General features: G+C 42.7%; 1 protein-coding gene across 1 annotated transcript in view; it reads right to left on the bottom strand.

The window, feature by feature from the left end:
- Nucleotides 1-4,269: 4,269 nt before the first annotated feature.
- drc3 (dynein regulatory complex subunit 3) overlaps nt 4,270-10,987 on the bottom strand; it is a 40,544-nt gene continuing 33,826 nt past the window's right edge. Inside the window, exons 11-13 of the mRNA XM_080206489.1 lie at nt 10,228-10,351; nt 7,516-7,647; nt 4,270-5,777 (exon numbers count right to left, since the gene is read on the bottom strand). Of these exons, the coding sequence (XP_080062615.1) occupies nt 5,667-5,777; nt 7,516-7,647; nt 10,228-10,351 (367 nt within the window). The 3' untranslated portion in view covers nt 4,270-5,666. The remainder of the gene's footprint in view (nt 5,778-7,515; nt 7,648-10,227; nt 10,352-10,987) is intronic.

Below are 10,987 nucleotides of genomic sequence, written 5' to 3'. Positions count from 1 at the left end.
CATCCCCACCACCCCCTCACACAATTGCCTCCAGCAAAGAATTGTTATAGCACCTTACACTAGAACCAAAAGAGATCATCAAACTCAGTACAGACTATTGATCTTTCTGAAATAAGAACTCCATTGGAAATGTTATCAGTTTAGAAGAAGTCGTATTCAATTCAAAATATTAAATCTCTCTCTCCACAGATGCTGGTAGACCTACTAAGTATTTTCAGCAATTTCTGGTTTTTCAAATTGCCAGAATCCACAATATTTTGCTTCTACTGATCTTTCTATTCTGTGTAGCTCAGTTCCATGGATGATCATGGGAGTCAGTGTTGAGATTGGAACTTGTTGTTTTGTAGGATTTCTCTGTGCTAGGTCATGATATGACTGAAATATAAGGCAAACCAAAAACAGAAAAACAATTTTCTATTGTGTGCCATTTTAAAAATAAAGCAAATCAAAAACAGGAGAATACTTTTCCATTATTTACAATTTTAAAATTTATTCTTTCACACAACGTGGGTATTGCTGGTTAAGCCATCCCTAATTGTCCTTGAAAAGTTAGAAGTGAGTCACTGTCTTGAACCACTGCAGTCCATGTGACGTAGGTACACCCGCAGTCTTGTTGGGAAGAATGTTCCAGGATTTTAACCCAGTAACAATGAAAGAACTTCAAGTATAGTTCCAAGTCCAGATGGTGAGTGGCTTGGTGATTGTTTTCCCCATGTGTCTGCTGCCCTTATCCTTCTAGGTGATAGGGATCGTGGGTTTGGAAGGTGCTGTTGAAGGAGGTTTGGCCAGTTGCCACAATGCATCTTGTAGATGGTACACAATGCTGCCACTGCATCAGTAGTGGAGGGAGTGAATGTTTCAGATGGTGACTGAGGTGCCAAACAAGTGTATTGCTTTGTCCTGCATGGAGTCGAGTTTCGTGAGTGTTATTGGAATTGCATTGTGGAGCCAAGTGGAGAGAATTTGATCACTTCTGACCTTGTTTGGGAGGGAAGATTATTGAAGCAGGTGTTTGGGCACAGGAAACTACCTGGAGAAACATCTGATTTGATGTCTTCAATGATACTTTAGCAACGTTGGTTAGGCCCATAACTTTTCTGGTTTCCAGCACTTGATAGCACATGGAATGGATCTAAATTATCTGGAAACTGGCCTCTGTGATGCAATGGGCTTTAGGCCAAGCTGGTTCAACCATGTGGCCTTTCTAGCTGAAGATGGTTGCAAAGGCTTCAGCCCTGTCTTCTGTAATAATGTACTGGACCCCAATCATTGAGGATGGGGATAGTTTTGGAGTTGCCTCCTGCAGTTCATTCACAATTGAATGTGATGGAACTGTAGAATATTGACCTGAGTAATCCCACAACCAACTTGGTTGTGGGATTACTCAGCACTGTTTATCATTTACTGATTCTACTACTTAGCATGCAAATAGTTCTGTGTTGCAGTTTCAGTAGGTTGACACCTTATTTTTAGATATGCCTAATGCTGCTCCTGGCATACTCTTTTGCACTCTTCATTGGACCTGGTTGATGGAAATGGTAGAGTGGGGGCTAGGCCAGGCCATGAGGTTACAGATTATGGATGAGTACAACCCTTCTGCTGCTGATCGCCCACAACCTCTCAGGATGCCCAGCTTTGAGTTACTACATCTATTTGAAATTGATCTCATCTACCAAGGAGGTAATACCAAACATGATGGAGGTTATCATCAATGTGACAATGGGACTTTGTCAGTGTGGTGATTACTCCTATCTATGCTGTCATGGACAAATACATCTGCAAGAAGTCTCACAACACCAGGTTAAAGTCCCAACAGGTTTATTTGGTAGTACAAGCTTTTGGAGTCTTGCTCCTTTCAGTGAGTGAGGAATTGTGTTCAAAACAGGGCATATATGTAATATATATACAGACACAAACTCAATTTACAAGATAATGGTTGGAATGCGAGTCTTTAAAGGTATTCAAGTTTTAAAAGGTACAGACAACGTGAGTGGAGGATTTCCACTTCTCCAGCTTCCACCCTAAACACATTAAAGAAGTCATCACCTACGGCCAAGCCCTCCATATGCACAGCATCTGCTCAGCTGAGGAATATCACAACAGACACCTCCAGATGCTGAAAGATGCCCTCATAAGAACAGGATATGGTGCTCAACTCATCGATCGACAGTTCTGACATGCCACAGCAAAAAAACCGCACCAACCTCCTCAGAAGACAAAACATGGGACATGGCGGACAGAGTACCCTTCATCATCCCGTATGTCCCCTGAGTGGAGATGCTACAATATCTTCTCAGGATCCTTCAACATGTCAGTGATGAAGATAAACATCTCACCAAGGCCACCCCCACTTACCTTCAAACGACTGCACAATCTCAAACAGACCATTGTCTGCAGCAAACTACCCAGCCTTCAGGAGAACAGTGACCATGACATCACACAACCTTGCCACAGCAATCTCTGCAAGATGGCCAGATCATCAATACGTGAAAACACCATCCACCAGGTACATACTCTTGCGATTCAGCCAACGTTACCTACCTGCAGGAAAGGATGTCCCAAGGCATGGTTCACTGGGGAGACCATGCAGACACAACAACAATGGATGAATGAACACCACTCGACAATCACCAGGCAGGAATGTTCCCTTCCAGTCAGAGAACATTTCAGCAGTCACGGGCATTCATCTTCAGGTAAGCGTTCTCCAAAGCAGCCTTCATGACACACAATGCAGAATTGCTAAGCAGAAACTGATAGTCAAGTTCAGCACACATGAGGATGGCCTCAACTAGGACCTTGGGTTCATGTCACACTATATGTAACCCCCATGACTTGCCTGGGCTTGCAAAGTCTCACTAACTGTCCTGGCTGGAGACAATACATGCAGATGTATGGGATTGTGGGTAATCTAGGAAGTTGGATCAGGAATTGGCTATCAGATAGGAGACAGAGGGTGGTGGTGGATGGTAAATATTCATCATGGAGTACAGTTACGAGTGGTGTGCCTCAGGGATCTGTTTTGGGGCCACTGTTGTTTGTAATTTTTATTAATGATCTGGATGAGGGTATAGTTGGGTGGATTAGTAAATTTGCTGATGACACCAAAATTGGAGGTGTGGTAGATTGTGAGGAAGGGTGTCATAGTCTGCAGGGAGACTTAGATAGGTTGCAGAGCTGGGCCGAGAGGTGGCGGATGGAATTTAATGCGGAGAAGTGTGAGGTAATTCACTTTGGTAGGAGCAACAGATGTGTCGAGTATAGGGCTAACGGGAGGACTTTGAATAGTGTGGATGAACAGAGGGATCTAGGTGTGTGTGTACATAGATCCCTGAAAGTTGGGAATCAAGTAGATAAGGTAGTTAAGAAGGCGTACGGTGTCTTGGCGTTTATTGGTAGGGGGATTGAATTTAGGAGTCGCAGTGTAATGTTGCAACTGTACACTACTCTAGTGCGGCCGCACTTGGAGTACTTTGTGCAGTTCTGGTCCCCGCATTACAAGAAGGATGTGGAGGCGTTGGAGAGGGTGCAGAGGAGGTTTACTAGGATGTTGCCTGGTATGGTGGGGAGGTCCTATGAGGAGAGACTGAGGGATTTAGGGTTGTTTTCGTTGGAAAGAAGGCGGCTAAGAGGGGATCTTATTGAAACATATAAGATGATTAGAGGTTTAGATAGGGTGGATAGTGATAGCCTTTTTCCTCGGATGGAGAAAGCTAGCACGAGGGGGCATGGCTTTAAATTAAGGGGGGGTAGCTACAGGACGGATGTCAGGGGTAGGTTCTTTACCCAGCGGGTGGTGAGGGATTGGAATGCCCTGCCTGCTGCAGTTGTAAATGCGTCTAGTTTGGGGGCGTTTAAGAGATCTCTGGATAGGTTTATGGACGAAAAGGGATTGGTATAGGCTAGTGGGTCATTGTTTTTGTAACTGGTTGGCGCAACATCGTGGGCCGAAGGGCCTGTTCTGCGCTGTAATGTTCTATGTTCTATGTTCTGTGTTCTAATACACATCTCTTTAACTTGTGTTTGAACCTCTCTCCACTCACATTATCTGTATCTTTAAGACTTGATTACCAGTGAAGATTCGCAATCCAATCATTATCTTGTAAATTGAGTTTGTGTCTGTATATGCCCTGTTTGTGAACACAACTCCTCACTCACCTGAAGGAACAAGACTGCGAAAGCTTGTGCTACCAAATTAATCTGTTGGATTTTAACCTGGTGTTGTGAGACTTCTTACTGTGCTTACCCCAGTCCAATGCCAGCATCTCCAATCGTAAATACATCTGAACAGGTAGAATGATGAGGATGAATTCAAGTAGGTTTTTGCTTGTTGGTTCCCTCATCACCAACAGTCATGTCTTTTAGGACTCAGCCAGCTCATTTCAGTACTGGTCTTGCCAAGCCACTCTTAATAATGGACATTGAGGTCCCCCAATCAGTGTACATACTGTGTCCTTGCCTAACTGAGTTTTTTTGTCCAGTTGGTGTTCAACATGAAGTGTTGATTCATCAGTTGAGGTAAATCAGTAGGTTTTCTTGCCCATGTTTGTTTGGCTTGATGACAACTCCTAATAGTTGACTGAATACACTGTGCCAGCATGCCTGGGTCTATACTGCCAGTGAGACAGGAAAAACCCACTAATGGTGATGACCAGCTTTTAATTCTTGATTTATTAATTAAACTTAAATTTTACCAACTGCTGTGGCATTGGCCTGGGCTTCTGGATTACTAGTCCAGTGACATTACCATTAAATCACCGCCTCCCCTAAATTTTGCATCTTTTTAAACACAAAGCAAAGAATATAACAAATGTCAATATATTCAAACTAACACTAAGACACAACAAGATCAATAAAAGAGAACGATGGCTTCTTTTTTTAAAAAAAACCAGATTTTTGAAGAATGTATAGGCTTTATTTTATTCACGTTTTGTTGTATAAAGAAAACTCCAAACAGTGTCACGTAGTTTAAAATATGCACTCGTGCCACAGAACAAAATGTGAGCATTGTATGCTTTATAAATTGAGAACCAGGTAAAGGAATAAGGCACAAAATTTAAGGCTCCATCAATGCTGAAAGTGGTAGGGGAGAAGTTAGGATAAATTAAGTAGCATTTTAAAAGCCTGTAGATTGTAACAGGAAGTGAAGAGGAAGGAATACTGGGAAAGATTGAGAATAGGGAGATGTGCATGTGAAGTAACGAATGTTTGTAACACAATAACAAATGTTAATTTGCTGAAAGAATTGCAGTTTGAGGTTAGTTCCCAGGAAAAGGATATTCCAGTGCACAGCATTGGTTAACCAAGCCAGTATAATCAAGTTCCAGGGATATCCTCTATACTTTTGATGAGATGAAGCTGTTTTGTCCCATGAGATGCAATGGGGTTATTGATGAGGAACTATTAATTTTCCAATACATTAAATGTTCTATTTAAATATAAGTTGTTGTATTATAATGGTTGCTAATCATTGATCAGAGAGAAGTGTTGGGATAGAGCAACTGTACCTTTATATAGCTTTGGCAGGAGAACAAAATTTTAAAGCTTATGACAATACTCATTTTTACTTAAAAGTTAATTCTGGTTATACAACAGCCTAGACAGAAGAACGACACTAGATGTGAAAGCCACATGGTGCCATCCCACCCCTTTCACATTACATGTAAGGATTAGGTCCCTTCCTGGAGTTCAAGAAAATCCAGTTCATCCCTCCAGTGGCTGACATAGATATTAATTTCCAAAACACGTTTACGATTGCGATTTATTTCGTCTGTGTGCAGCTGTAAAAAGAAAATATCACTCTGTCGCAACTTAAATCATTTATTTATTTTTCCCCAGACTTGTTTTGAAGCATATTCTTTCTTGTGTAACCCTCCCTTCTCAGCTTGCAGGTGCAGCAGGTGGTCAGGAAGGCGAATGGGATGCTGGCCTTCATAGCGAGGGGGATTGAATATAAAAGTAGGGAGGTCTTGCTGCAGCTGTATAGGGCATTGGTGAGGCCGCAGCTGGAGTACTGTGTGCAGTTTTGGGCGCCGCACCTGCGCAAGGATATTTTGGCCCTGGAGGGAGTGCAGAGGAGGTTTACTAGGCTGATACCGGAGTTGAGGGGATTGAGCTATGAGGAGAGGCTGAATAAACTAGGCTTGTACTCGTTAGAGTTTAGAAGAATGAGGGGAGATCTCATTGAGACGTATAAGATGATGAATGGGATGGATAGGATAGAGGTGGAGAGACTTTTCCCGCTCAAAAAAGACAGTAGGACTAGGGGGCACAGCCTCAAGATAAAGGGGAGGCGGTTTAGAACGGAGTTGAGGAGGAACTTCTTCACTCAAAGGGTGGTGAATCTCTGGAATTCTCTGCCCGTTGAAGTGGTGGAGGCTACCTCGCTAAATATTTTTAAGAAGCGGGTTGATGGGTTCTTGATAAGAGAGGGGATTAAGGGTTATGGGGAGAGGGCGGGAAAGTGGAACTGAGCCACGACAGATCAGCCATGATCTTATTGAATGGCGGGGCAGGCTCGAAGGGCTAGATGGCCTACTCCTGCTCCTATTTCTTATGTTCTTATGTTCTTCTCCAATTCCATGTATTTTTCTCTAGCTGAGAAGGTGCTTAGATATCTGTTTAATCCATATGAAATCTTGGACTTGTTTTGATCACCCAAGGGGATGGGAGAGGAAATTTCCAAAGTTTTTTCTGCCTTTAGCTTTTGCCTCTCCCAGGGGATTACATGACTCCAGGAAAGACTATTTCGTTACCATGTTTGAATCATCAGAAGATTTGATGGAACAGGTTACAAAATTGCCAGGCAAGAAAAGGCATGTTCCATCTCCGACTGAAGCTGCACAGGAGTCAGCAAGAGATGCCCACGGACAGTACTGAGTTGACATTTTTCCCTTTCCTTCTTTTCCCTTTTCCCCCTAAGTACATAGCTCCCAGTTGCAGCCTGTCCAAACAGCTCTTGCTCAGACTGGAAATTAACTGGCTTATGGGAAGAACTCAAAGTTGGACAAAAAAAAATTGATGAGACCTTCTACTGGGGCCTTGTCTGCTCTTTCAAGTGGACACCAAAGATCTCATGGTGCTATTTCAAAGAGGAGCAGAGGAGTTATCCCCAATATTTATTCCTCAATCAACATCAATAAAATAGATTATTTGAGGGTTTGCTGTGCACAAATTGGGTGCCATGTTTCCTACATTACACTTAAAATAATTCATTGGTTATAAAGTGCTTTAGGAGATTGAGGTAATGAAAGGTACTCTTATAAATCTAAGTTTTTTTCTTTCTCTATTTCTAGGGTCTTCATCAACATAATAGTCCCAAATCATGTATTTACGTTTCCAGTCTGTCAGGAATTATATCTTATGTTATATAACTGAAGTAAAGTTCAATTGCCATATATTTTCACAGTATAAATCCAGCTGGATGATCTTTTAGCTTCAAATTGTGTGGTTATTCATCATAAATAGATATCATGAATAAAAGCAAGCGCAAAACAAAAGCATTCTAATTGATCTTACCTTCTCTATTATATCTGAAACCCAGGCATTTGCCCTCGTCACCATCTTGTCTTCTTGGTTGTCAATTTTAAGCAGGTGAAAGTCATGAGATGCATTAACTGTATTAATGACTGTATCTTTATCTATAAAAAGCTGTGTAAAGAAACAAAACATTTTATATGTTGAGAAAGCAAACCTTTGGAAATAAGAAAACCTTGCATTCTTAAGGTCTTTCATATGTCCCAAAATGGATCATAGCTAATTAATTACTAATTTGAAGTGCAGTTGGAACTAATGACAGCTGCAGAAATTATCTGGTTTTCCTCTTGCACTTCCTTTGCCTTGATATGAGCCGTTGACTCAATGAAAATGGGGCAGCAATTTGGCTGTAAAATAATTACCAGAATAGGAGAGGCAAATTACCCCCTGGTAATCATGGCTTATGGGAACACTATTTAGAAATAAAATGGTTACCACAGTCCAATCCAAGCTGTAGGATAGTAATAAAATCTTATAGTATCAGATCTCCCATGATGTTGCTCATCAGTGAAGGGTTGCTGATTGATAATGATTGTCATTAATACATCAATGCAAAAAATAAAGTTGTTGTAGAAAGTATGACACTTAAGGATGTTTTTGCTATATGCAAAACTTTACAAATATCCATGAAAATAATTGAATATTCCAGTGCTATAAATTGTTACATAATCATAGTACCCCTACAGTGCAGAAGGAGGGCCATTCAGCCCATCGAGCCTGCACCAACAACAATCCTATCCAGGCCCAATCCCCATAACCCCACATATTTAACTATGTTAGTCTTCCTGATAGTAAGGGCAATTTAGCATAACCAATCAACCTAACTCAACATCTTTGAACTGTGGGAGGAAACCCACACAGACACAGGGAGAATGTGCAAATTTCACACAGACAGACAGTCACCTGAGGCTGAAATTGAACCTAAGTCACTGGTGCTGTGAGGCTGCAATGCTAACCATTGTGTCACCATAAACTTATGGTTCTGATCAGAAATGAAGCCAACCCGAATCATAAGTTTTGCATTTTGAATTTGGCTAGGATAAGCATGAGATGTTTCACTTCAGTATAATTCAAGCAACCCACTAGGGACCGTTTATTAAACAAAATTTAATCAAAAATATAGTTAATTTGTATAATAAAATTAGCAAGAACCTTTATCAATTACAAACAAGAAAAAAAACCCACCATTATAATGTATAATCCTTAATGAATCTCTAATGTGTTCCAATTAAAACCAAAACCCCACGAATAACAAAAAAAACCTCTTCATAGGTTTAACACAGCACAGACCAATGCTCGGTTGAGATTCTTAGTTGAATTCTGCAGTCCAAAGCTCTTGAGACTCAGAGCAGTTTGAAGTTAAGACAGCTTTCCAAAGCACCAGAGACTGGTCCAACCCCAAGAACAATAGATTTTCACCTTTCAGGAAAACCTTCCAAAACAACAGGCAGAGAAGGAAAGCACTCCTTTTAGCTTGCTGTCCAATTCTAACTTGCAGCACCAAAATAAAACGAAAAGTAACCCTTGTCACCCGATCTGCCACAGTTTTTTTCCTCCTCCCAACAACGACATCACCTAAGGTTGTGAGTACGAGATACACTGACCATGAGAGATCATGATCTTCTTAAAAAAAATTCTTAAAAAGAGACGCTAATGTCACAATAAACACAAAAGTTCAATGTTGTAAACTATACACATGAACATTTTAATTTATGTACCTTAAAGAACATGAAGTGACATCTATTGTAAAATGAAAATAAATTACATTTAAATGATTGCCCAATGTTCACCCTGTACTGACCTTCAAATGGGAACAGGTGGATTCGCTGTTCTTGAAGTAATTTGGGTGCTGGTTGTTGCATTTTGGGACTGGCAGGCGAAACAGCTAACTGTCAAAGAGTTGAGCTTGGGATTGATTAGGAAGCGACATCTACATTTAGAATAGGGGGATGACCAAAGATGCAATATGGGAAGGAACAGATTCAGCAGGTTGGAATTTTGTAACAGGAAAAGAGGCTGGGTAGAATAAATGAAATAGGGATTGAGGTGAACTGTGTACTTCTATGGTGGCTAAAAAGGAGCTGAATTGGTTTTGTATTGATCTGTGGCATTGCAAAAGCATGGAGCATCCAAGAGTGACATTGTGTCTATGGCACAGAAACAGGCCATTTGGTAAAAGAGATCTGTGTTTGTAGACATGCTCCATATGAGCCTCCTGCCATACATCTTCATCTAAATCTCAGCATATTCTTCCATTCTTTTTCCTTGTGCTATCTAACTTCCTCTCAATTATTCACCATAACTACTCCTTGTGGTGATGCATCTGCATTCTTTCCACTCCTTGAGTAAAGACGTTCCTCAGTTCCTTGTCGCAGTGATCAATTACCTAACATATATTTATTATTTCTAGCTATTTCTAGACTCCCTCATCACACAGTACAATGGGAAAACAAGATGGTGCATCAGTCTGTGCTGTGCTCACACACCTTCATAGAACCAGCTTCAGAGGAGCATTGGCAGAAGATGTGTATATGTCGCACACTGATGCTCCTATAAGAGGAGAGAAAAATCTTTTATAAAAATTGAGTGTTATACTTTCTGAAGAATATATATTCCTCAAAGCTGTAGAAATTAAGAATTGTGATTTTCCAAATATAAACATGGAAGATCATGCAGGAAAGTCTCTTCTCTTACTGCTCGGAGTTCTTCTGGCATTTCCTCTTCCCCTTCATTCTTTCCCATCTTGTCATAACTACTCATAGCAATTTCCAACATATTCTCATTATGATTGTTCTCCAGGTCCCGACACTGAGCTATTGTAGTTTATGTTAAGGTTCAAAAATCAGAAGTTAATTTATTTCAGATTAATTTCTCCTGTAGCTGCTGACTTAATGATCTACATTCAGGGCACTAGATCTCTTGAAAAATGATTGCTAACTATGAAGGGTAATATAGGTCCTTGCTTCCCCCCCCACCTCTACCTCCTCCCCCTCCCCCCCCCCCTCCTCCCCCTCCCCCCCCCTCCTCCCCCCCCTCCTCCCCCTCCCCCCTCTCCCCGCCCCCCCCCCCCCCCCCCCCCTCCCCTCCCCTGCCCCTCCCCGCTCCCCTCCTCCCGCTCCCCCCTCCTCCCCCCGCCCCCCCCCTCCCCTCCCCCCCTCCTCCCCCTGCCCCTCCCCCCTCCACCCCCCCTCCCCCTTCCCCCCTCCCCCTCCCCCCCTCCCCCCCCTCCCCTCCCCCTCCTCCCCTCCCCCCCCCCTCCCTCCCCTCCCCCCCTCCTCCCCCCTCCCTCCCCCCCTCCCCTCCCCCCTCCCTCCCCCCCCTCCCCTTCCCCTCCCCCCTCCCCTTCCCCTTCCCCCCCTCCCCCCTTCCCCCTCCCTCCCCCTTCCCCCCCCCTCCCCTTCCCCCCCCTCCCCCTCCCCCCTCCTCCCCTCCCCCCCCCTTCCCCCCTCCCCCC

The sequence above is a fragment of the Carcharhinus amblyrhynchos genome, chromosome 18, assembly GCF_965287045.1.
Source record: "Carcharhinus amblyrhynchos chromosome 18, sCarAmb.v2.hapA, whole genome shotgun sequence".
Lineage (NCBI taxonomy): Eukaryota > Metazoa > Chordata > Chondrichthyes > Carcharhiniformes > Carcharhinidae > Carcharhinus > Carcharhinus amblyrhynchos.
The sequence above is the reverse complement of the archived record's forward strand: the minus strand, read 5'-3'. Positions and strand labels throughout refer to the sequence as shown.